This window comes from Bufo gargarizans, chromosome 4 (assembly GCF_014858855.1).
Source record: "Bufo gargarizans isolate SCDJY-AF-19 chromosome 4, ASM1485885v1, whole genome shotgun sequence".
Classification (NCBI taxonomy): Eukaryota; Metazoa; Chordata; class Amphibia; order Anura; family Bufonidae; genus Bufo; species Bufo gargarizans.
The window spans coordinates 178,751,274-178,777,950 of NC_058083.1; the positions used below are offsets into that span (position 1 = coordinate 178,751,274).

A 26,677-nucleotide genomic window follows, 5' to 3' on the forward strand; every position below is an offset into this window, starting at 1 on the left:
GACGGCGTTTATGGGGGATCTGTGGACGACACTTATGGGGGATCTGTGGACGACACTATTATGGGGGATCTGTGGACGGCGTAGTTATGGAGAGGGGGATATGTGCACTGTTATGGGCATAACAGTGCACAGATCCCTTTCCTCATAACAGTGCACAGACCCCCCTTCCCATAGCAGTGCCATACACAGACCCCCCCTCCTCCCCATAGCAGTGCTATACACAGATCCTCCCCCCTCCCCATAGCAGTGCTATACACAGACCCCCCTTCCCCCTAACAGCCCCGGCGCTTGCATCTTTATTTTACCTTTTTACAATGACGCTCCCGCTCCTGTAACAGCCAGGCAGAGCGGACGGCGGCGTAACGTCACTCAATCACGTGACGCGCCTGCTCCGCCCACTTCATGAATGAAGGAGGCGGAGCAGGCGCGTCACGTGATTGAGTGACGTTACGCCGCCGTCCGCTCTGCCTGGCTGTTACAGGAGCGGGAGCGTCATTGTAAAAAGGTAAAATAAAGATGCAGCGCCCGCCCGCCCGCCCGCCCGAATAGCAACGAATCGGCGATTATTCGATAACTGGATTCGTCGACAACGAATCCAGTTATCGAATATAATCGATTACATCGATTAATCGTTGCAGCCCTATTAGACGCTGTTATCAAAACACATCTCCAGCCTGCCAGCGAGCGATCCTGTGAGCGCGCGCGCCTGCGTTCACAGGAAATCTCGGGTATCGCGAGATGACGTGCCGATGCGTCCAGGAGGAGTAAATCAACCACCTCCCGGACGCATCGGTGCGTTAGGCGGTCGGGAGGTGGTTTAAAACAAAAAAAAAAAAAAAAAAAAAAAAAAACACGCCCCCTCTTGTTTATCGATACCAAATCTAGTGCCTGTGCCGTACCGGTTTTCAGTCGGCACAGGCGCACTGAGAGGAGGACGCTCGCTCGGCCGCTCCTTCCTCAGTGCACCTGCGCCGATGACGTCACATCTACACCCGGCGCAGGTGCACTGAGGAAGGAGCGGCCGAGCGAGCGTCCTCCTCAGTGCGCCTGCGCTGACTGAAAACTGGAACGGCACAGGCGCGAGATTTGGAACGCAGAAAGGGCCAGCCGAAGGAGCAGAGCGCTCGCTGGCCCTGTCAATAAACAGGAGGAGGGGGCGTTTTTATGAAAGGAGGATGCGGCAGCTACCAGCAAGCAACCGCCCTACTTTCTGGTAGCCAGGTAATTAACATATTATAAAAGTGCAGTTTTTAAAGAAACTAAAACCACAGAAAAATGTAAGAGCACTATATATTGAATAATCGCACTATAAAGATTTTAATTAGTCGAAAAATTAAAAATGACTTTTGGGGGGTGACAGAAGCTCTTTAAGTGCCAGCGGACATGGACTAAAAGTCGTTGAAATCACCGGTCTTAGTAAGTGTCCCCCTAAGGGTACTTTCACACTTGCGTTTTTCTTTTCCAGCATAGCGTTCAGTCTTAGCATGCTACGGTTTTATCTCCGGCCAAAAAAAACTGAAGACTTGCCTGAATACCGGATCCGCATGCGCAGACCGGAAAAAAAAAGTGAAAAAATAAATAAATAAAAAATGCCGGATCAGTTTTGCCGGATGACACCGAAAAGACGGACCCAGCATTTCAATACATTTTTCTGACTGATCAAGATCCTGATCAGTCTTACAAATGCCATCAGTTAGCATACGCTTTGCCGGAACCAGCAGGCAGTTCAGGCAGCGGAACTGCTTGCCGGATCACTCTGCTGCAAGTGTGAAAGTAGCCCAAGTGATCTTACATCAAAATACAACCATTCAACAGGATAGGTAAAAATATACATACCCTAAATTTATCTCCATGAGTAGAACTGGCAATAAGATGTGTCACTTTAGAGCTGAAGTCTTTTCGTATGGTTCCTCCCATGTGGTGGACTAACGTCACTAGTTTCACCTAAACCCGAAAACAATGCCGATTACATGATTTTTATTTATTTTTTCCCCTTCAGCTCACACCACATAGACAGTCCCCCAATGAAGACAAAACTAAATTAGCGTCATGAAACCAACAACTTTAAAAAGGGGCATTCCCATCACAGACAATGAGGGCATATCGCTAAGATATTGTCCGATTGTAGGTGCGGGTCCCAGAGGTGGCACCTGCACCTACAAAGAGAACGGAGCGGTGAAATGAACGGATGGCGCACTGCCGCCCTCCATTCATTTCTATGGGGCTGCCGAAAATAGCTGAGGGCTGGCACAGCCATTTCCATCTGCCACATAGAAATGAATAGGAGCAGGGGCATTCACTTCTATGGGAGCAGCGCTTGGTGGTGCCACAGCTCTCCCCGCTCCGTTCTGATTGTAGGTGTGGGTCCCAGAGGTGGGATCTGCACCTATCAGGCAATGGGGGTATATCCTAGCGATTTGCCCCCATTGTCTGTGATGGGAATACCCCTTTAACTTTCTAATGTACTTTATTTACCTGCAATTTCTGTATTGCAAAACCAAAACTCTGATCGCATGTCCACTGTGCCACATAGGTCTTCTGCCAACGTCACATCCATCGCCAAGCTCATCTCTCTTCCTAGTGCGGGAGAGAATCTGAGCGCATTACCACCTAACTTATTTAGATGGACCACCTAACTGAATCCTGCACACAGCCCTGGCGCATACACCCAAAGGATCTGTGGCACTGTATGCACCACTACTGGGGGGCTTAAGTCCGAAATGGAAGAGAGCTCAGAGACTGACGTGATGTTGGAGGAAGTGCTATGTGGAAAACTCCTTTAAAAGGAAAATAACCTTAAGACAGTTTCTTACCCCATGCAAAAATGACATTTCTAGTTCATCTAAGCACACAATTTTAGACAATTCTTACCAGTTCTTCCTTTTTTCTGAACCCAGTAAAGCACAGGACTAGATTCAACATGCTGGCACAGTACAGAGGCCGGGAAGTGAATGGCAATGGCTAAATGAAGAAAAGAAATTCTAAGATAACAGTTCATACCACAAGATTATAACCAGCAGATACGGCTTATGTTGGTAGTAAGTTATGGTTCAGCATTCTAAAATATCTGATCTTCGTAACAGCTGTACTCTGCAGAAAATACATTGCTATGTAAATCCTACAGCTCAACAGGAAAAGACACTACATACAAAAGATTCATGGGGCTTAGTATATGGCACTGTATTAAACTGTACCTCTCCTTTTTGTGCACAGTACAAGATGATCGGCGGGCCCAGAACTCTGCAGTCAGCTTTATACAGGTATCGAAAGGAGGGGTGCTGGAAATCGGATATAACAAATACATTCTCGAACTCCGGTGTATCTGCTTCTGCATATTCTTCCACAGACTCCGTTGTGACGTAAGGATGCTTGATTTCCTGTTTTATGTCCATGAGAGACGGGAGTTAAAACTGTTACACAAATATTTAAAATACAATGGGGATCAAAGAAAAAGTAGAACAGTTGCCCAATAATCACTAATTCTGATTCCATCAGATTTACATCTTATACCCCAGTCTTGATCTTGTGTGCACTGGAGTGAGGTGTGCCCATTTCATTTAGTGCAGGCCTCTTGAAAAATGTGATGCATCTATGGCCCTCCATGTGTCAGAAAGTTAAATCTATGCCTGCTATGCGCTAGGCATAACTGAGCTAAAATTTGCACCAGATCGTAGTGCAAGTTAGTGAATCTGCCGGTCTGCGAGAGGCCATGGCCCCCTACTGCCAAGCCCAGCTCATTTACGAGAAGAGAGGCACGTCCCTGACATGCATACCGGGAACATGGCCGCTGTTCCCCAACACGGGAGACAGAAAAGGAAGCTAGCGCATGCACAGTCCGTCCCCAGAGTAAGTGAATGGAAGCCGCTGATGGACTGAATCTTCCAACCGCGTCCGGCACGCTAGGGCTGCGCATCTTCACTCGTCTCACGATTCGATGCGATTACGATTATCAAGTCCACGATTCGATTCGATTCGGCGATGCATCACGATGCATCAAGATTATTACCCAAGTCCCCTTGTTTTTCAATTTTACATCAAAAAATTAATTCAATCAGTCAGAAATTGCACAAAAATATTTATTTGTATCTATTGTCAGGCGGATCCGTCTGACAAATGCATTGAAATACCGGATCTGTCTCTCCGGAGTCATCTGGAAAAACGGATCCGGTGTTTATTTTTTTCACAGATTTAAAGGTCTGCGCAGATCGGAAGAACGGATCCGTCAATGCAGCAATTTTAATGCCGGATCTGGCACTAATACATTTCAATATAAGTTTAAAGCTGGATCCGGCAAGTGTTCAGGATTTTTGGCCGGAGAGAAAACTGCTGCATGCTGCGGTATTCTCTCCGGTCAAAAAACGTAAGAGGGACTGAACTGATGCCTCCTGAACGGATTGCTCTCCATTCAGAATGCATTAGGATAAAACTGGTCAGTTCTTTTCCGGTATTGAGCTCCTAGGACGGAACTCAGCGCCGGAAAAGAAAAACGCAAGTGTGAAAGAACCTGAGAGACCATCAGTATTAGGCTAGTTTCACACTAGCGTTCGTCGGTCCGTTCGTGAGCTCCGTTTGAAGGGGCTCACGAGCGGACCCGAACGCCTCCGTCCAGCCCTGATGCAGTCTGAATGGAGCGGATCCGCTCAGACTGCATCAGTCTGGCGGCGTTCAGCCTCCGCTCCGCTCGCCTCCGCACGGACAGGCGGACAGCTGAACGCTGCTTGCAGCGTTCGGGTGTCCGCCTGGCCGTGCGGAGGCGAGCGGATCCGTCCAGACTTACAATGTAAGTCAATGGGAACGGATCCGCTTGAAGATGTCACCATATGGCTCAATCTTCAAGCGGATCCGTCCCCCATTGACTTTACATTGAAAGTCTGGACGGATCCGCTCAGGCATCTTGCGCACTTAGAAAATTTTCTAAGTTATTAATGCAGACGGAACCGTACTGAACGGAGCCTCCGTCTGCATTAATATGATCGGATCCGTTCAGAACGGATCCGATCAAGCGCTAGTGTGAAAGTAGCCTTAGTCCTGGAGGTTTCAGGTTGATAGATCCTGTGTATCCACAATCACCATCCTCTCAGTAGGGACTGATACACGTGTGAAGGGGCTCTGATGGTGCAGGATCAGTAACTGTCAGTAAATCTGACACCCCAGCAGTTTCAGATCCCTGCCCTTAGCTGAGAGTTGTCAGTGTGGATCACCTCCTGCTGGGAGCAATCTCCTGAATAGTGTGAGATAAATGTAGACATTCCCAGACTGGCCACTAGAGGCCGCTGTTTGACCGCCTTTCATAGACCCGGAACCTAAAGTTCCGTCCACTGTAGACGGAGGGGAAGAATAAGAAGATACACAACCGGAAAAATAAAGAAGAAACATGGCGCGGGCGGCAAAGGTATGAGAAGCGGCAATATGAGCTGTGTAGGTGGCAGGCGGTAGGTGTATATGCTGTGTAGGTGGCAGGCGCTTTGGAGGTAGATAACTCACCTCGCCGCCAGCCACCGCACGTCCGCACTGCCGCCTGCTTCTGAGTGTCTGACTGGGAGCCGGAGATGCGCGGAAACCACGCCTCCGGCTCCTCCTCACTCAGTCAGACCCGGCTCACTCAATGTTGTGGCCACCCCCTCTGACACGTCAGCGGGAGGCGGGAAAGAAGGCGCCCAAAAACTTTTTTCCGACTCGGCTGCACGGCGGACGCGTCGCTAACGTCATTAACATGCATCGATTATTTAAAGCAACCGCATCGATGCAGAATCGCCGGGGGTCGAATCGCGATGCATCGCTGCATCGATTATATTCGACAGCCCTACGGCACGCAGGTCAGGGGATCGGTGTGTACACATTTTTTTATTCGTATCACACCATCGGACATTAGTACTGAGAGTTTAATAAAGCTTATTACTAGCTGCAGCCATATAAACCGGCCAACCTTTTAATGAAAATTCCTCATCTTGGCAATCTTGACTCCCCGAGATTTACCATAGGGCTTTCTTCATGTTGGGCTAGGTTCACAACACGTTTTTGACATCTGTTTAACGTATACGTTAACGGATGCCTCAGACATAGTGGCCTCCGTTCCCCATACATGTTCTTTTTACCTGGCTCAGCAGGACAGAAAAGTGTGGTGTGCCAAGCTTCTGTGCCCCCCCCACCCAGAACCTACCTATCTGGTCAATGCAGCTAAACTCCTGAAGGTTGAACAGACCTCTGATTAAAGCATTTGCTACTCAATGATTTCTTCCATTTTTGCCAATTTGTCACATTTAAAAGGTTTCCTAACATCCAAATTAGTATAACTTAAGATAAACAAAACAGCTCTTAAAGGGTACATGTCATGAGCAATCTCACGATGCAGGACTGGCTCAACCTAATGTAACCATACTTGCTATTCAGTGATCCAATGCTGCATTACTGGCAAGTTTAAGTGCACTGAGGGCAGGTTAGTGCACCTTAGCTTTGCCGCTTTCCTTAGACAGCCCCTCCCTCTTTTTGACAGGACCAGACTCCTGTATCAACATTGAGCCCGGCTCTGTCAAACAAGGAGAGGGAGGGGCTGCCAGAACAAAGCTGCAGGGCTCGTGTTCACCAAAAGGCTCGGGCCTGCCTTTGGTGCATTACAATTCTGCTATATTGATGACAAATCCTGAGGATGGGTCAATATCAGATCAATGGCGGCCCCCTGGTCAGCTGTTTGAAGAGAACGCACCGCTCGTATGAGCACTGCGTTTCCTTTTCTGTTTACCCGCTAGCCATCGACATCTCATTCAGTTTGACAGGAGGAGTGGAGTAGTAATTGCATCTCACCGCTGCAATGATAACAGCAGAGAAGAGAACACCGCATTGATACATGTGCTGCGTTCTCTGCAAACAACAGATTGGTGCAGGAGGTCATCAGTATGGCAAAAGAAGAGAACCCCTTTAACAGCTCATTTACAGGATCGCTGAATAAAAAAGGATGGCTACATTAGGCTGAGCCAGCCAGATTGCTGATGATAGATGCCCTTTAAATGATCATTCCATTTATTGAAGATAAAGATTTTTTCAAAACATATTAGCCGCATTAAAAAGTAATTTCCCCACTAAACATAATAACTGGCAGTGTTACCCTTGGCAGCAACAACCGCAATCAAACATCTGTGATAACTTGTGATGAGTCTGACATCTCTGTGGAGGAATTTGGCAGAGTCTTCATTGCAGAACTGTATTCATTCTGCTACTTTGGGGGTTGAAGCAAGAACTAACCACAGCATCCAAATTTATTTTGAGCTATTCAGATCTGGACTTGCTGGTGTGCTTTGGATCATTGTTCTGCTGCTTAACCCAACTACACTTGAGTATTAGGTCACAAACTGACAGCCGGACATTTCCCTTCATGGTTTTCTGATAAGAGAGCACAATTCATGGTTCCGTTAGTTATATCAAGTCGTCCAGGTCCTCCAGAAGCAGAGCAGCCCATCACACTACCATCATGTTTGATTATCTGTATGATGTTCGAGTTATGCTTTCTTCCAGAAATCTCCGCCTTTGACTCATCAGTCCATACCCCAAATGTCCTGGGAGTCATCTAGATGGGTGTTCTTTTTAGGCTACTTTCACATTTGCGTTCGGGGCTCCGCTTGCGAGTTCCGTTTAAAGGCTCTCACAAGCTGCCCCGAACGCATCCGTCCAGCTCTAATGCATTCTGAGTGGATGCGGATCCGCTCAAAATGCATCAGTCTGGCAGCGTTTGGGCTCCGCTCCGCTCAGCAGGCGGACACCTGAACGCTGCTTGCAGCGTTCGGGTGTCCGCCTGGTCGTGCAAAGGCAAACGGATCCGTCCAGACTTACAATGTAAGTCAATGGGGGCGGATCTGTTTGAATTTGACACAATATGGCTAAATTTTCAAACGGATCCGTCCCCCATTGACTTTCAATGTAAAGTCTGGACGGATCCGTCTGAAGCTACTTTCACACTTAGAATTTTTTTTTACAATATAATGCAGACGGATCCGCTCTGAACGCAAATGTGAAAGTAGCCTTAGTCAGCCGTGGGTCGTGCCTTGCAAGTCATGGTTGCTATTTTTCCTAGTGTCTTTCTTCGGCCTCTTTCACACGGGTGTTGCGGGAAAATGTGCGGGTGCGTTGCGGGAAAAAATCGCGCGAGTGCAAAACATTGTAATACGTTTTGCACTCACGTGAGAAAAATTGCGCATGTTTGGTACCCAAACCTGAACTTCTTCACAGAAGTTCGGGCTTGGGATTGGTGTTCTGTAGATTGTATTATTTTCCCTTATAACCATGTTATAAGGGAAAAAAAAAATAAAAAAAAATACATCCTGAATACAGAATGCATATTAAAATAGCGCTGGAGGGGTTAAAAAAATATATATTATAATTTAACTCACCTTAGTCCACTTTATCACGAAGCCGGCATCTCGTGTCTTCATCTTAGCTGTGTGGAGGAACAGGACCTGTGGTCATGTCACTGGTCATTACATGGTCCGTCACATGATCTTTTACAACGGTGATGGATCATGTGATGACTGCAGTGATGTCACCACAGGTCCTGTTCCTCCACACAGCACAGAAGAGATGCTGGGCTTCGCGATCAAGTGGACTAAGGCGAGAATAATAATAATAATAATAATAATAATAATAATCCTCAAGCGCTATTTTGCCATGCATTCTGTATTCAGAATGCTATTATTTTCCCTTATAACCATGTTATAAGGGAAAATAATAATGATGATCGGGTCTCCATCCCGATCATCTCCTAGCAACTGTGAGTGAAAAAAAAAAAATATATATCTATATAAAAAAAAATAATTATCGCACCGCATCCGCACTTGCTTGCGATTTTCACGCAACCCCATTCATTTCTATGGGGCCTGCGTTACGTGAAAAGTGCACAAAATAGAGCATGCTGCGATTTTCACGCAACGCATAAGTGATGCGTGAAAATCACCGCTCATGTGAACAGCCCCATAGAAATGAATGGGTCGGGATTCAGTGTGGGTGCAATCTATTCAACTCACGCACTGCACCCGCGTGGAATACTCGCCCGTGTGAAAGAGGACTTAATGTGAAATAGTGTCCAGTGACTGAAACAAGCAAGGCCTGCAGTTCTTGTAGCCTGCTTCACATTGCTAGACGGGTTCTATTTAAGGTGATGCTTAGGCTACTTTCACACTAGCGGTCGGGGCTCCGCTTGTGAGTTCCGTTTGAAGGCTCTCACAAGCGGCCCCGAACGGATCCGTACTGCCCTAATGCATTCTGAGTGGATGCGGATCCGCTCAGAATGCATCAGTCTGGCACTGTTTGTCCTCCGCTCAGCAGACGGACACCTGAACGCTGCTTGCAGCGTTCGGGTGTCCGCCTGTCCATGCGGAGGCAAACGGATCCGTCCAGACTTACAATGTAAGTCAACGGGGACGGATCCGTTTGAAGTTGACACAATATGGCTCAATTTTCAAATGGATCCGTCCCCCATGGTATTTTTTTTTTTTTGTTCACGGTAATGCAAACGCATCAGTTCTGAACGGATCTAAGCGTTTGCATCATAGGTGCGGATCCGTCCGTGCAGATACCAGACGGATCCGCACCTAAACGCAGGTGTGAAAGTAACCTTAGACTCAACAGGTCTGGCTGTAATAACTGCTAAGTGTGGCTTGGAACTGAATCATATTGCCAATAGAGTTTAATGGTGTTTTCAAGAGTTAATCCACTTGTGACCTGCAGTCAGGACCAATATGAAATATTGGTCCTGACTGCACCCGGCACCATTGATCAGCTGTTCCCAGTAGCTACTGGCACTTTGAATGCAGTCGGAAGCACAGCTCCATTCAAAGTGTAGTGGCCATGCTGGGTAACTGCAGATCAGCTCCCGCTACCCACTGAGCCGATATTTATGACCTATCCCCGAGTCTAGGTTATCAAGACGATTAACCTGGAAAACCACTTTAAAAGAGGTTGTCTTGGCTTTTTACTATTGATGACCTGTCCCCCGGATAGGTCATCAATATAAGATTGGCGGAGTCTGACACCCAGCACCCCCGCCGATCACCGGTTTGAGGAGATGGCTTGTTCAGGGCGCACGTGCCGTCTCCTTTCTCCCTTCCTGCTCACCGCTGTATGTCTATGGCAAAGCTGCAGCAGAGCAGAAAGAGAGAAGGGAGACGGCACATGTGCCTTGCACGAACCGTCTCCTCAAACAGCTGATCGGAGGGGGTGCTGGGTGGCGGACTCCGCCAATCTTATATTGATGACCTATCCTGAGGACAGGTCATCAATAGTAAAAAGCAGATAACCCCTTTAAATGGCAAATACTTTTCACAGGACTGTATAGTTGGTGCTTTTGCCACTAGATTATCTTTCAATGGGGGCATCTGAAGGGTTAATCTACTAAATAAAATAAATAAAAAATAAGACAAAAAGTCTTAATAGGACCATGGGAAATTATACACATAAATCCAGATAGTGACGACAACATGCCTTCCTCTGACTTAAAGGGGTACTCTGGTCAGATTAAGTTATCCACTATCCACAGGATAGTACAGCTGAAGTGAGATCTAATAACCATGTATAAATATATCAGGGGTCAGTACAGAGATCTCTCCCATCATCTATTTATCCCCAGGACTGTGACGAGGGGACATCCTCTGCGTCTGGAGGGAAGAAAGTTTGTACATATACATAGAAGAGGATTCTTTACAGTAAGAGCAGGGATACTATGGAACTCTCTCTTGGGAATAATTTATCAGTAATACTGAAGTAGTGGAAAGTGTGCCCCCCATTTCCCCTCAAGATCTGAGGCTTCAGTTAGTGCAAGCAATATGTTACATGTACGTAGAGTTCAGATTACTGTGGTTAATATGGGAAAGGAAATATAGTATAGTAAAAAATATAAGGCACAGGATTTTGAGAAATATTTAAAAACAATTTGTGCTAAAGGGGTTGCCCAGAATTTGAGATTGACAGTCTCTCCTCAAGATGGGCCATCTGTATCAAAGTTGGAAGGGGTCCAAAACCATGCACCGCCAGCAGTCCACTGTTCAGGAGTAGCTACGATCAAGGGGCGATTTGCGTCGGACAGTGTGATCACATATTGATGGGCTATACTACAGATAGGCCATCCAAATAAAAATACTGGACAACCCCTTTATATATTTAAAAAAAAAAAAGTCCACAGAAATGCTGCAAAATTTATAAAAATTAGCATACCTCAGGAGGCATGTAACATTTCTCATATATTCTGGAAAAATGAACTGTGCAACATATACATGTGGTGGGTATATATAGGTAAAACAGCACACATAATCATCATGTGACCCAATCAAATCAGTGGGTGTTGACAAAATTGGCATACATAACAATGAGAAAAAAAAATACATCAAATATACATTGCAAACTAAAAATTACATAGTGAAGCCATGGTCGTACAATCATTGTGATATAAGTTATAATCTGATGTCCATATATCTAAACCTGTGATCCATAATAATAAACACCATCTCCAGTGTTGACCATGACAAATGTAAAACCAAAATAAAGTGTAAGGGGAGGAGCCAAAAGACCGAAGATGCTAATATACCCAAGAGATGAGGCACGCGATCCACACACCAACCCGGCGTTGTATACAATCTACTGCGCCTGCTTCGGGGAGTGCCAATCAGGTAGGCAGCTGAGAGCGCCCTGCGTCCGAGACAAGTATTTGCGCATGCGCATTCCCCTTCTGCCGTTCCGCTCATCTGCCCATTCTGCAGAATACTGTGCGCATGCCCAGTGTGTTCCAAGCGCACACGCGTCATCTTGGTTGCTGGTCAGCTGCCCTACCTTCGCATATTAATGCTGTTCATATCGGATTACAGCCTTATAATAGAGTATGGAGCCACAAAGTAGTAAGGGCAGTGCCCTTCACAGGGCTGCAACCCTACCCTTCCAGGTAACACACCGAAGACAAGTCTTCAACGCCGAGTTGGCGTGTGGATCGTGTGCCTCATCCCTTGGGTATGTTAGCATCTTTGGTCTTTTGGCTCCTCCCCTTACACTTTATTTTGGTTTTGCAATGTATATTTGATGTATTTTTTTCTCATTGTTATGTATGCCAATTTTGTCAACACCCACCACATGTATATGTTCCTGCTTGAAAAAGGCTCTAGCATTGAGCCGAAACGTTGCACCGCACGGGTGATCTAGGCCAGTGTTTCCCAACCAGTGTGCCTCCAGCTGTTTCAAAACTACAACTCCCAGCATGCCTTGACAGCCTTTGGCTGTGTGGGCATGCTGGAAGTTGCAGTTTTGCAACAGCTGGAGGCACACTGGTTGGGAAACACTGATCTAGGCTACGTCTACACAGCAACAATAAGTCACACAACTGCACTACAACATTTGTAGCGCAACATTTTGTCGCACCAATGTCGCGTGACAATTTTTATAATGGCAGTCTATGGTGTCGCACTGCAACATGCTGCGACTGCGACGCAACAGTCGCAGAAAAATCCACCTCAAATGGATTTTCAGCGACTGTTGCGTCGCAGCATGTTGCAGTGCGACACCATAGACTGCCATTATAAAAATAGTCGCGTGACATTAGTGCAACAAAATTTCGCGTGTCAAATGACGTTTTGTAGACGTAGCCTAAAGGAGTTATTTTCTTAGGACCTATTGGAGTGCCATTCATTTTTCTGGACTATAGTCAGGGTAAGAAGCCTATTCCCTCAAGGACGCTTGGATGTCAGAAGCATATAAAACACAAAACTAGCACAAGCCACGCACTAAATTTCATATATATATATATATATATATATATATATATATATATATATATATATATATATATATATATATATATATATATATATATATATATATATATATATATATATATATATATACAGGATTCTGGTACGTTTTCCTGAATAAATATCCCCCATTGAGTCTCATTTATTAAAACTCTAACATACAAAACCACTTGTTGCAAGTAGTAATTAAATCTCAGCTTTTCTGCTCTTAAAAAATAAAAGCTGTGATTGGAGGTTATTGGCCATAATTGAAGGCAAAATCTGTACCAGATCCTTCACTTACCACACACAGATTAGAATACCATCACCTTTGGGCCATCTTTCAGGGTACGTTCAAGCAACGGATTTTGTCAGTGCCAAAGTTCACTGCATATCCCAGAACAGAAACTGCTGCAGTTTCTGCCATGGTTTTTCATTTTGGATGGTGCGGTCCCACTGATGGAGCTAAACCAGTCAGGATCCCACTGCGGCTACTGCTCCAAAAATGTAAAAACCACATCTGAAAAATCCTCTGCCGCATGATCTGCAATGTGGCTTCCGATTGAAAACAACGGGAGATGGTTTCAGAGCAGATTTGGCACAGTTTTCAGCATGAATACACACTGAAACTAGTGCCAAAAATCTGTTGTGTGAACTCACCCTTAGGCCCCAAATACAACTACCTCTGCACCCCCAGCTTTGATAAATGAAGCACAATGGATTTGGTCTAATTCCTAATAACTGAGCAATAGAAATACATATCTGTACCAAACAAGATAAAAGAAATAAAACCAATCTAAGGAAACAAGGAAAAACTTAGGAAAAAAAAAAAGCTTTCACCACGTGTAAGAACCTGGATTAAATTAACCCAATTATTGGAGAAGCCCAGAAGCAAAATCTCGGCCACGTGTTAAAGATTGAAGTGATAAAGCAAACAGACGTCTTCAAAGTGACATGTTAGTGGTGCACTTTAAGAGCCAGTGGTGAGGGGCTGCATGCAAGACCAGCTGGTATGAATAGATAACCATACCATATTCACAATACTTTTTATAAATGATTCTCTGGATTTCTCACGACAGTATTCCCTTATCTTTATAACAGGAACTTCCATTAGTTTAACTGTCTGTGGAAAGGAAGGTTCAGAGAATATTACAAATGCAACATATATGAATTTCCAAACAAGAATGGGAGTGAATGGATTACCCGACATACCTCAAGAGCTTTCACTAAAGCGTCATTTTTTCCCGCATCCTGAACTAGAACCACTCTGGTCTCTACTTGCGGCATGTCTTCTGCAAGCAGGAAGAAATAATGTGTGAGTAAAATACAAGTATACCCAGCCAAGTTCTTGTCTCGGCAATACCGCCGCCATTATTAATGGTAATGCATTGTTTTAAAGGGGGTTTTCAAGGACACGTGTCCGCAGAATAAGGCCTCCTGCACACAACCTTATCAGTTTTGTAGCCTGCAAATCACGGATCCTGGCCATGTGCCATCTGCATTTTTCTGGGGGGACCCGTTGACTTGAGGGTCTGCAGTTCACATTTTGTGGACATATTCTATCTTTTAAGCAAAGGACATATGGATGCAGAAAGCACACAGATGATCCATGTGCTTTCCACATCTGTATATCCGTTCCAGAAAAAGATAGAATATGCCTTATACTTGGCCGCACAATGCGGACCATGCACTCATTAAGTACATGTAAAGTGCAGTGTAACCGTGCGTCTCTCTAAGTAACGGAGCTAGCTGCTAGACCTGGTAGCCGCCCAGCGAAGCGAATATTGATGAGCTGGGCGGCGCTTACTGTCCCGGACTTCACAAGATCCGGCGCATGCGCAGGGCACTGTTAAGCGCAGCGCTTCAGAGCGGGGACCGCAGAAGCCGCCCAGCAAACTGAATATTCATGAGCTGGGCGGCGCTTCAAAGCGGCAGTTGGGGGAGGCTGGCTGGGCGCAAGAGAGGTGAAACACCGCCCCTTGGGCAGATTGAAGACCGTTGGAGCAGGTTATAAAACGTAAGTTTACTGTATGTATAATGTGGACAGGGGGGATACTTAGATGATTGTAATACCCATTATAAGACCTGTACTGCCATATATATACCTCAATATGCTTATTGGCCCTGTCAGTGTCCCTTTAAGAAAATAAAAGAAGATCCTTTCCTATGCCGGTTGTTTATGGTTTCTTGCACCAGAAAAGGTAAAATCTGAAACTAATGAAGGGGAGGCTGCTGTGGAGGTCACTGTTAAGGGGGTGGGATGCTGTGGAGGTCAGTGTTAATGGGTAGATTGATGTAGAGGCCACTGTTAAGGGATTACTAATAAAGTGGCGGGATGCTGTGGAGTTCACTGTTAACCAGGCGGGGAACGGTGGAGGTCACAGATAAGGGGGACAGTCCACTATGGAGGTCAGTGTTAAGGTGCGTGGTGTTGTGGAGGTCACATTTTAAGGGAACGGAGCCCTGTGGAGGTCACTGTTAAGGGGGCGAGTTATTGTGGAAATCACTGTTAACGAGACAGAGTACTGTGGAGGTCACTAATAAAAGTGACAGACACTGTGGAGGTGACTAAAAAGTGAGGGGACTGTGGAGGCAACTATTAAAGGGGCAGCGAGATACAGTGGAGGTCACTGTTAAGAGAGCGGAGTACTGTAGCAGTCACTGTTAAAAGGGGTGGGAATGGTGACTTATGGTCACTGATAGGGGGGTGGGCCCCTGTGGAGGTCACTGTCAAGGGGGCGGGGTGCTGTGGAACTCACTGTTAAAGGGGCAGGCTGCTGTGCCATTTTTAGGAGGTGGGGCTATTGGGGGGGCAGTTTTAAGGGGTGGGGGCTGTGGAGATTTCTGTTAAGGGGGCGCGGTACTGTAGATGTCACTGTTACACGGGATACTGTCAATATATCATTTAACACCACACACAAACCATAAATGAAATATACCCATGTGAAGCCATGTCCTTCTGCTAATTTTAAGTAAAAAAGAAAAAAAAAGAAGGATAAGCATATTTCTTGTGGTAATTTACCATCAACGTCTGCCGAGCCTGTAAAGAGATTTTCTTTTGAAGTCTCTGCAATTCTAGATTCGAAAACAGAAGAGTCGGCGAGTAGACTCCTGCCACCGGCAGGTACCAGGACACTGCTGTCAGTCATGATGGTAAATCAGCAACCTATGAAGTAAGAGACAAGTAACCTGAGTGCACTCAATTCACAGGGAATGATTCAAAACATACACCGTGCAGTGCAATTACAAGCCGTCCTAGTCACTTCAATGGGGCGGCTCCTTCCTATACCCTAGTATACTACAGAGTCATCCCACTGAAGTGAATGTGACGGCTTGTAATTACACTTCTGACCGCTGCAAGGTCGATGGCGAGCAGGTAAACAATGAAGGGAAGGCATCGTGAGGGTGTCGGACCCCCTCCTATGTGATATTGATGACCTATCCTGAGGACAGGTGATCAATATTAAAATCCCAGAAAACCCTCTTCAAGACATAAGATACTCATGATCATATATAAAGAAACGAGAAAAAAACGACATCTGAACACTTACACTAAATATTGGAGTCCGTTCCAGTCAGTAACTCAGTACTTTAAACCAGCTAGTTCTCTTGAAGGCGCATTTTATGGGTTATTCCTAATAGAAAAGTGTCACATTGTGAATATTTGTATAGAATGTGCAGTGACCATTACAATCAAAATTTAAAAAGGGTTTTCCAAGACTTTAGAACCGACGACCTATCCTCTGTATAGGTCCATGATACACACAAGATGCACACTTTACTCCACAGAAATGAATAGAGTATGCCCGAGAGTCGAAGTTTCACCACAGCTGGAGTGCCGGAGCTTAGTCATCACTGGTATAGGTTATTAATATCTGATCGTGGGGGTCCGACACTAATCGGATGCCCACCACAGCACTGTACATAGAATAGCGGCTGTGCTTGGCGTCGCGCTTAGGCCCAATCACTTGAATGAGGCTGAGCTGCGCCTAGGCCATCCGACACACAAATACGTCACTACTCAGCCTAGAAAAAGCAGAGAGAAGGCAGCGGTGCTCACAGGTCTTCTCAAACAGCTGATTGGTGGGGGGACTCAGGAGATACTATTGACCTATCTTGAGGATTATTCATCAGTTCTAAAGTCTCCAAAAACTCCTTTAAAGAGGAGAAATTGTGCTCTGGTTCGCAGAGTAGCAGTGATCGCATTCATTTCTATGGGACTGTCGCTACTTTGTGATCCTGGCCTGACCAGTGTCGCCGCGTACCCGTACTCTAACGCTGGGTCCACACCTGAGCGTTTTACAGCGCGTTCCTACGCGCTGTAAAACGCACAACAGGCAAGAACCAATGATTCCCTATGGGAATGGTTCTCACCTGGGCGTTTTACAGCGCGTACGATCACGCTGTAAAACGCCCGACGCTCAAACAAGTACAGGAGCTTTTTTTGGCGCGTTTGACGCGCGTTTGGGCCATAGACTCTTTGGACAACACTGCTGTCAATCACCCAAACGCGCGTCAAACGCGCGTTCACTATTAAAAAAAACGCGCATAAAAACGCGCGACAAAAACGCGCGTTTGAGAAACGCCTAGGTGTGAAACCAGGGTTAAGGCAAGTTCACAAGAGACTTTAGGCTGTATTTCTGCAGCATGAAACAAATCGGCAAGCATTGCATGCGGTTGTTATTCCGGGAAAGCCAGATTTCACCCTCTCCATTGGAAAGGGTGAAATCTGCCAGAGAGATCAGCTGTATAAAGGGACATGCTGCAAATATCAAATCCGCAATACCGGCGCTTTTCTGCATTTTTTTTTTTTTTACGCAGGATGCGGACAAGAATTCTGAAATTCTAATCCACTTTGCTGGTACTGTACAACGCGTAAATCCACTGCTATTCAGTCACATATGACCCTGGCTTCTGTGCTCTAGTGGTCATGAATTATGATCCTACACACAACGGCTGTGGTAGTGGGCCAGAAATGCTCATTAGCGACATCCCCCAGACGGCCGCCTTCTCTGCACTTTGACTTCACCTTCTTCCTACAGCCGTTATAGAGAAATCGTTGTTTTCATTCATATGTAAATTAGGGCTTAAAGGGGTTGTCTGAACTTTTACTATTGATGACCCATCCTCCAATCGCAGTGCGCACATGCAGTCTCCCGTATCTATTCCTGTTAACCGCTGCTGTCTATGGCAGAGACCAGGAAGAGAGACGGCATGTACGCACTATGCGTGCAGTCTCCTCGTACAGCCGATTGGCGGAGGTGCCGGACTCCCGCCAATCTGATGGGATAGGTCATCAATAGTAAAAAGCGCTGGACAACCTCTTTAAAGACGTCCTCCGCTTTTTCTATAGTGATGACCTATCCTCAGACAGGGGCCTGAAGGCTGCCACCCCCACTGATGAGATGTGTTCTCTTCTGCTTAGCAGCTCACCATTGACATTGCCGCAGGGAGCAGGTGTAATTCCAGCTCCTCCATCCCATTCGCTCCATTAGGAAGGCTCCCTCCCACTCAAAGTGAATGGCATACTGGAGATGAAATTACACCTGGATGCAATGTTGATGGCGAGCTGCTAAACAGAAGAGCACACTCTGTGGGGGTGGCAGCAGTCGAGTCCCCGCCAATCTTCCTGGTCAGTTCATCTATATAGCAAAAGCGTAGAACCCCTTTAAAGAGGGCCTTTCATGGGTTAGTAGTAAGTGAGATAAATATCTGTACCTGCGGGGTACCCCCCGCTGATGCTACCAGTTTTTTTAAAATAGCGCTCCTGTGCCCAGTTATGGCCCCCCGCAAATTTCGCGCTCAGTATACCGAGTATTCTCCCCTGGATGTAGCGCGGTCCAATCGCAGCGCAGAGCGTCACAGCCAGGGAGCTGGAGGTTTTTTTCTCCCTGTGATTAGACAGCGTTACATCCATGGGAGAAGGAGACGCCCACAGAGAAAGACTGCGTCTCCTCCCCAGTGCTCCCATGCTCAGTATCAGTATACTGAGCGTGAAATTTGCAGGGGGCTATAACGGGGCACAGGAGCGCTATTTTAAAAAAAACAGGCAGGGTGGCAGCATCAGCGGGTACAGATATTTATCTCACTTGCGACAAACGCAAGAAAGGTCCTCTTTAAGTGCACCAAAGACAGGCCCAAGGCACTAGGGGCACTCTGGTCATCTTGTCTGATCCTTCCCATCCCCCAACCTTTTGTTCTCTCAGGAGATAAGCGGCCGCCAGTGGCTTTCCACCTTCTTCCCACTAAATACACATACACGTTCAGTCGAGCGGAATATATATCTGTACGGGGATGCCGGGAGAGATAGCCGAACGGCAGCCACTGAATGTCTCTGGCCACCCCTAGGGCATATCTTTTCTAGATGGGCTTCTTCAGCACTTGTGTTGAGGTTTTTGATGCAATTTACCACATAAAGAGTAATAGTATCCCAGTATTATCTCCGACCCAGCCTGTTGGACAAGTGTATATGGATTATGGAAAACTGCAGAAACCACCGCAGAGAAACTGCATCTCAGGATTATGGAGGAGGGAGCAATGGCTGATCTCCTCGGACACAGAAGAATTCTTTACATATTTCTCACAGTTTGGACAGTAACATGAGACCGGACAGGAGCGGAGCTGTTAAGGGCTTGCTGATCTCTGCTGTATTCTTCATCACTGTGGAGGAAGGTCCGGGTAATGGGTGTTAGGTTTCTAAGCTCCTGATGCTGGATGTGACATGGTCAGCGCCCGCCGGGCACCGACTACACTGCTATTATCCGACGTCTTCTCATGCAGCTACTCCGCACTTTACTCATGAAATCCAGAAGCAGGGATTCACACCTTTTGGGTTTTGCAAAGTTGCGGCAAAAACACTGGTTTTGCGACGACTGCAGAAAAAATTAAATAAAAAAAAATCACCGCAAAAATGTTCATTATCCCAGCCCACCAGCCCAACAGATATGTTTTATCTAACTCTCATTCTCACCAAGATGACAGACGTTGTCACACCTGCATTCCAAGACAATGGCACATTGTACTGTAATTACATGCCAATGGTGTTAGAGCAGCGCTGTCTCTAAGGTTACACAGAAAACACGTACAACATTTAACGCCCCCGACTCCCACATAGCCGGGGGCTAAGCAGCCAACAAACCACTGCATGCTTTCCAGCGTAAAGGGAGGGTGTTAAAGGGGTTGTCCAGCCATTTAAAGGCATTGGGGGTCATTTACTAAGACCAGCTTTTGTACACCTTCTTAGATTTCCCCCTGCGCTGCCATAAGAGTCAGCCAATTTATGACGAGATGTTCATCAACTGCAGTCGTGCATCTGGAGAGGAAGACCACCAGTCCAATACGAGTGGAGTCGTTTTTCACCAACATTTACTTAAAAGGGGTTGTCTCACTTCGGCAAATGGCATTTATCACGTAGATCAGGCATGCTCAACCTGCAGCCCTCCAGCTGTTGCAAAACTACAACTCCCAGCATGCCTGAACAGCCTACAGCTATCAGCCTACAGCAGGGCATTGTGGGAGTTGTAGTTTTACAACAGCTGGAGGGCCGCAGGTTGAGCATGCCTGCTGTAGATAAAGCTAATACAGGCCACTTACTAATGTATAGTGATTGTCTATATTTGTTCCTTTGCTGTCCAGATTCATTTTTCCTATCACATTACACAGTTTCCATGGTTATGACCACCCTGCAATCCAGCATCCTTGTACAATAGAGGAAAAAACGCCAGCCTATGTGCACTCCCTCGGTCCCGGGCACCAGAGCCTAGGCTTTTTCCTACTGTGTGTAAGCACGACCACCGCTGATGGATTGCAGGATGGTCGAAACAATGGAGACAAGCAGTGTATAATGTGATGAAAAAATGAATTAAACCATCAAAGGAGACAATAACAATACATTAGTAAGTGCCTTGTATTAAAGGGGTTCTGCACTTTCATTTAACTGATGATCTATCCTCTCGATAGATCATCAGCTTCTGATCGGCGGGGGTCCGACACATGGGACCCCCACCAATCAGCTGTTTGAGAAGGCAGCGGAGCTCCAGCAGCGCCACGGCCTTCTCACTGTTTACCACCGGCCCACTGACATCACTGACTGATCGGCGGAGGGTCCCGGGTGTCGGACCCCCCCTGATCAGAAGCTGATGATCTATCCAGAGGATAGATCATCAGTTAAATGAAAGTGCAGAACCCCTTTAACTTCCTCTACATGATAAATGCTATTTTCTGAAGTGAGACAATCCCTTTTAAAGGTGTTGTCTCATCATGGACAATGGGTGCATATGTCTTATGCGCTGGGACCCGCACCTATATTGAGAATGGAGCCCCGCAAGGTGGTGGATGAAGGACTCCGCTCTGGCCACCACCAAGCCAGTTCCCCATAAAAGTGAATGGGAGCATACCGCGCATGCACAGCCCCCGGTGACATTCTTCTATGGGGCCAACGGAAATAGCAGAGCCAGCACTTGGCTATTTTTGTCTGCCCATGGAAAATTAATGGAGGGCGGCTGTGCATGTGCCCTACTTCACTAGCGGGGCTCCGTTCTCGATTTAGGTGCGGGTCCCAGCGGTGGGAGCCGCACCTATTGGACAATGGGGGTATATCCTAGCGATATGCCCCCATTGTCCATGATGAGACAACCCCTTTAAGCATAGATATTAGTACATTTGCCCCTGCCACTACCAGGTGGTAAACAGTGCAAAAACTCCTGTGTGACAAAATATTGTTGCATAGGCGCTCAAACACCCCAAAAAAAGGGGTTTTGCGTTTTTTTTATGCCTAAAACAGGTGTAGGGCACTTTGTAAATGACCCCCCGCTGTCTGATAGTGACAACCAATCTCCAGGTGACCAAGCACAGCACATGACTTGTGGTCAACATGCATGTCACCGCTGTGGGCCAACCAATGGCCTTAGAGATCACTTGCCATTTCTGACATATTACCCATTATCATGGTCTTGCCTTCCGCGGTGACGGGGGTGCTGATGGGATGTCACAACTGCAGTCCAGCGCCCATCATAAAACAAGAAAATCTCATTTTATTTTTTTCCTGTTGCTTAATGTGTATGGCACAAAATATTCCACAGCGCCTGCCAGGTTTGAGTTCTTTGGTCAATGAATGGAAACATTCTTGTTTGCTAGAGTTGTATCCAATCCTCTGAGCGCAAACTACATCCACAGCGCAGCCCATCTCCTATTATTAATTTGCTATGAAACAATCTAAGTAAATGTATCAGCATTGTATGGGCTGCATACCACACGGCAAACGCTCACCTGGGAAGTAGATTTATTAAAGGAGTTGTCCGTTATTTTTGTTGATGACCTCTCCTTAGGATAGGTCATCAATATCAGATGGGTGGGGGTCCAAATACCTGCACCCCCACCGATCAGCTGGTGGAAGAGGAGATCGTGCTCCATGCGAGCGCTGCCTTCCCTTCATTGTTTACCTGCTCGCTGTCGACATCGCAGCTATCGACTATTTTTGTATTCGAGTATTCTATAGATTAATCCAACGATTAAAGGGAACCCGCCATCACTTTATTCTGCCATTAGTATGGACAACATAAAGTAGAGACAGGTGAGTTGATTTCGGCGGTCTGTCATTTATAAGTAAAAAGTAAGTGGTTGCCGAGAACCAACATCACAATCCTTGCAGACTGGGCCTGGGAAAGAGTCCCGGCCACCTGAGAAGAGTCCTGGTTATTCATGGATTCCTGCCTCTCCTGCCCACCTGCTGATGACTGACAGTCTTCTACCTAGTTTTCTCCCTTTCTCTCTAGGAGAGAACTGCCAGTCATCAGCAGATGGGTGGGGAGAGCAGGAGATTATGGATAACCAGGACTCTTCTCAGGTAGATGTGACTCTTTCCAAGGCCTGGGCTGTAATGATTATGATGCTGGTTCTCAGCAACCACTTACTATTAGCTCATGAGTGACACATCGCTGAAATCAGCATGTCTGTCACTATTGTATGCTGCCCTCAGTGAGATCAGAATAAGGGTCCATTCACACATCCGCAATTTCGTTCCGCATTTTGCGGAACTGAATTGCGGACCCATTCATTCCTATGGGGCAGCACGATGTGCTGCCCGGACACGGAATTGCGGACAAGAATAGGCATATTCTATAGTGCCGGCAATGTGCGGCCCGCAAAAGGCGGAACACACTTTGCCGCTTTCCATGTTTTGCGGATCCGAACAACACGTTGCGGACATGTGAATGGAAACATGTGAATGGAACCTAAAGCTGATGACAGGTTCCCTTTAATCGAGTACTCTAATAACAAAAAAAAAAAAAAAAAAAATTATTAAAAGAACATTTTTCTTTATAAAAACTCATCAGGCCCCCCCCCGTGCCATCAACTTGCCCCCTCCTAGCCATGTCCCCAGCACCCGTACTTACCTTTCCTGTAGTGGCGCCGCTCCACAGCTCTTCCATCTTCTCCGCAGGCTCCACTTTCGTCCTGACGTCACACAGCGTCGGGTCACAGTGCACGTAAGCACGCACTATGACCTGCCGATGTGTCAGGATAGAGTGCAGCGCGGTGCGGGCTGGCGGGTGACTATGGAGTGGTGAGTAATAGCAAGCGCTTCACTCCCGCTGCGCGGTCACGTGACACAAACGAATCCTCAATGCAAAAAAAATAAATAAAACTGCATCGAGAATTTTTTTTCCCGAATTACTCGATTCAATCGAGTACTCGTTTCAGTCCTAACCACTGCGTTGCAATTACAGGAAGCCGTCTCTTTCACTTCTATGAGACGGCAGTGCCCAAATGCAGCGCGTCCTTCTCTTCAACCAGCTGAGCGGCGGGGGTGCCAGGTGTCAGACCCCCACCCATCTACTGTACATGACCTATCCTCAGGACAGGTCATCAACCAAAACAGCTTGGACAACCCCTTTAATGTCCTTCATATATCGCCGATTGCCATCATTCTCGGTCCCTGGCCTCCACACAGCACACTGTGATTCCCCCGTCTCGGGCCAATGTGCTATCAGGCAATTCATCGGTCTGCATATTATTAGGGTTCGGTCACTCCGTCAGGTTTCCTGATGCAGTTTTGAAAGCCAAAACCAGAAGTGAATTTCTCTCCGTTTATGACCCACTCCTGATTTTGGCTTTGAAGACTTCATGCAGAAACCTGACCATGTAGCCGCCCCCTTAGGCGACCGATTAGCTGCGGGGCTGCGTGCAATAAATTAGTAGCGTTGTACAATACCAGCAAAGAGGATGAGAATTTCAGAATCAATTTTTGCGGGGGAAACGCCGCAAAAAATACACAGCAGATTTTTCTATGTTTGAACCCAGCCTCAGAGTGCGGGAATAAAAGAACGCACTTCAAAGGAAACCCACACAAACCCAGCGCAAGATGTCAAACCCAGGACCCCAGAGCTGCACAAACAGCGCTAACCAATGGGCCGCCAAAGTCACGTCACTAGGACGCTGCTGCAGATCACGAGAAGGAAGAGAATGGGGTCCTTTCACCATCTTTCCCCGCAGAGGAGCGCTCCATTTAAAGGAGTTTTTATACTGCTGACTTATATACTGATAAGTATGTGATCAGTGGGGGTCCAACATTCCCAGCCGATCAGCTGCTTACAAGATGGCGCCATCCACTGGACAGTGGCTGTACTTGGCATCACAGCTCAGCCCTATTCACATGACATCACTGGGCTAGGAAGAGGCGGAGATGCTCACCGATGCGCCACTTCATCTTCAAACAGCCAATCAGCAGGGGTGCCGGCGGTCAGACCACCACCGATCTTATATAATCATGAGCATAAAACACTGTGAATGAGGTTGCTGTGATTCACTGCACAGTGATGCCTCTGTGACCACCAGATCTGGGGGCTCTGACTACTGGGGGCCCCTGCTGAGGAAGCCATGACTTAGAGATATGCCATCATTTTCTATAGTATAAAAAAAAAATGATATTACATATAACATATATATATTTTTCATTGAGCTTAGATTTTCAGCCTCCTACCTGAAGAAAAAAAATCGCCACGCATTTAAAGCAAGCAGAGGTCTTGGAAAAAATAAAAAAGTGTGACCTAGTGACAGCAGAGTTCCCATGCCTCCAGTGTGAATGGTCTGGGCATAGACTGACAGGTGTGTGACAAGTGTGCACAGCCCGAGGACACAGTGCCGCGCACACGGCTGTACCCTGCAGGGACCAGTACTCACCCACCTCTGCCCCACTGCTCCCAGTACAAGCGCGTCAGAAAGCCACCCCCAGTATGCTGACACGTAAATAGTTACCCGTCAGAGGTGCGCGGTACAGGCGGCGGCGGCACCGGGAGCACACTGCGGCCGACAGGTGCCACTTATCCACCAGCGGCCATCAACCGTATTCAAAACTCGAGCCAAACCATAAGCCCTCCTCTGATTGGCGGCAGGAATGCAAGTTGTTAGCTTGTCTCTCATTGGGTAAAACAGGACGTGACAGAGGCATACGCGTTGTATGATTGGCTGCAACGTTGCCTCCTGGCGTCAAGGGGTTAACGTCATTCAGATTCTGATTGGTCAGTCATAGGTTTGAACGATTGGATGATAACGGACTCGGTGAAAGAATACATTCTCTGGAGGGCGGGGCCTGTCTGGTGACGTAATGAATAAAGCACCCAATGATTGGCGGACACTGTTTACTTTCTCTTACAGTCTGGCGTGATTTCTGTCTGTCCGGAAGGGAGCATGCCCTGATAGGCTGGGGGTTGTAGTTCCACGGCAGCTGTAGGGTAGACAGCTCTTTTCCGGCACTGAGTTCCGTCACAGGGGCTCTATACCGGAAAATAACTGATCAGTTATATCCCCATGCATTCTGAATGGGGAGCAATCCGTTCAGGAGTCGTGAACTGATCAGGATGGAGATAATACCGCAGCATGCTACAGTTTTATCTCCGGCGAAAAAAACTGAAGGAATGCCGGATCCAGCATTTTTCCCGATAGGAATGTATTAGTGCCGGATCTGGCATTCAAAATACCGGAATGCCGGATCCGTCCTTCCGGCCTGTGCATGCGTAGACCGGTAAAAATGTATAAAAAGATACAAGACGGATCCGTCTGTCTGCATGACAAGCGGAGAGACGGATCCGTTCTTGCAATGCATTTGTGAGACGAATCCAGATCCGTCTCACAAATGCTTTCAGTCAGTGGCGGATCCGGTGGGCAGTTCTGACGACGGAACTGCCCGCCGGATCACACTGCCGCAAGTATGAAAGTAGCCTAAGGGTACTTTCACACTTGCCTTTTTCTTTTCAGGCACTGAGTTTCGTCCTAAGAGCTCAATACCGGAAAAGAACTGATCAGTTTTATCCCCATGCATTCTGAATGGAGAGTAATCTGTTCAGGATGTCTTCAGTTCAGTCGTTTTGACTGATCAGGATGGAGATAATACCGCAGCATGCTACGGTTTTATCTACGGCCCAAAAAACTGAACACTTTCCATAGGAATGTATTAGTGCCGGATCCGTCCTTCCGTATGACAGATCCATTCTTGCAATGCATTTGTGAGACGGATCCGTCTACAAATGCTGTCCGGTTGCATGCAGATTGCTGGATCTGGCAGGCAGTTCCGGCGATGGAACAAGTGTGAAAGTAGCCTTACTTTCCTTCTGTATCACTGGGTCTGTTTCTATAGTGAGTCTGGATCTCCTCTAAACCAGGGATTTGAGACAATTCGGGCGAAATTTAGTTTTAGTATCCATAAGTATAATAATAATTTAGTATAATAAAACCAATAATTTAGTATAATAAAACCTTTGCTGTAAATGAAAACATTGAGGTTTCTGTATCCTAAAAATGCAGCAGTAATGTAAGGAAAAGTGACAGTGCAGGCCCACCGGATGTTCTGTCCGGGAAGGCGAGGCTCATAAGGCCGGCGGTGCTTGACTGACCCGAACCCAAGGCGTTATGTGCGTAGAGTAAAT

General features: G+C 46.7%; 1 protein-coding gene across 3 annotated transcripts in view; it reads right to left on the reverse strand.

Moving 5' to 3' along the window:
* The window catches only part of ECT2 (epithelial cell transforming 2), a 98,792-nt gene extending 73,674 nt beyond the window's left edge, over positions 1-25,118 (reverse strand). Inside the window, exons 1-8 of one of the 3 annotated variants that reach the window (XM_044291403.1) lie at positions 25,011-25,118; positions 16,307-16,390; positions 15,778-15,921; positions 13,968-14,047; positions 13,786-13,878; positions 3,195-3,377; positions 2,872-2,961; positions 1,837-1,944 (exon numbers count right to left, since the gene is read on the reverse strand). In XM_044291403.1, the coding sequence (XP_044147338.1) occupies positions 1,837-1,944; positions 2,872-2,961; positions 3,195-3,377; positions 13,786-13,878; positions 13,968-14,047; positions 15,778-15,904 (681 nt within the window). In that variant the 5' untranslated portion in view covers positions 15,905-15,921; positions 16,307-16,390; positions 25,011-25,118. The remainder of the gene's footprint in view (positions 1-1,836; positions 1,945-2,871; positions 2,962-3,194; positions 3,378-13,785; positions 13,879-13,967; positions 14,048-15,777; positions 15,922-16,306; positions 16,391-25,010) is intronic. The other 2 variants (XM_044291405.1, XM_044291404.1) reach the window with 2 other exon arrangements.
* Positions 25,119-26,677: the final 1,559 nt, after the last annotated feature.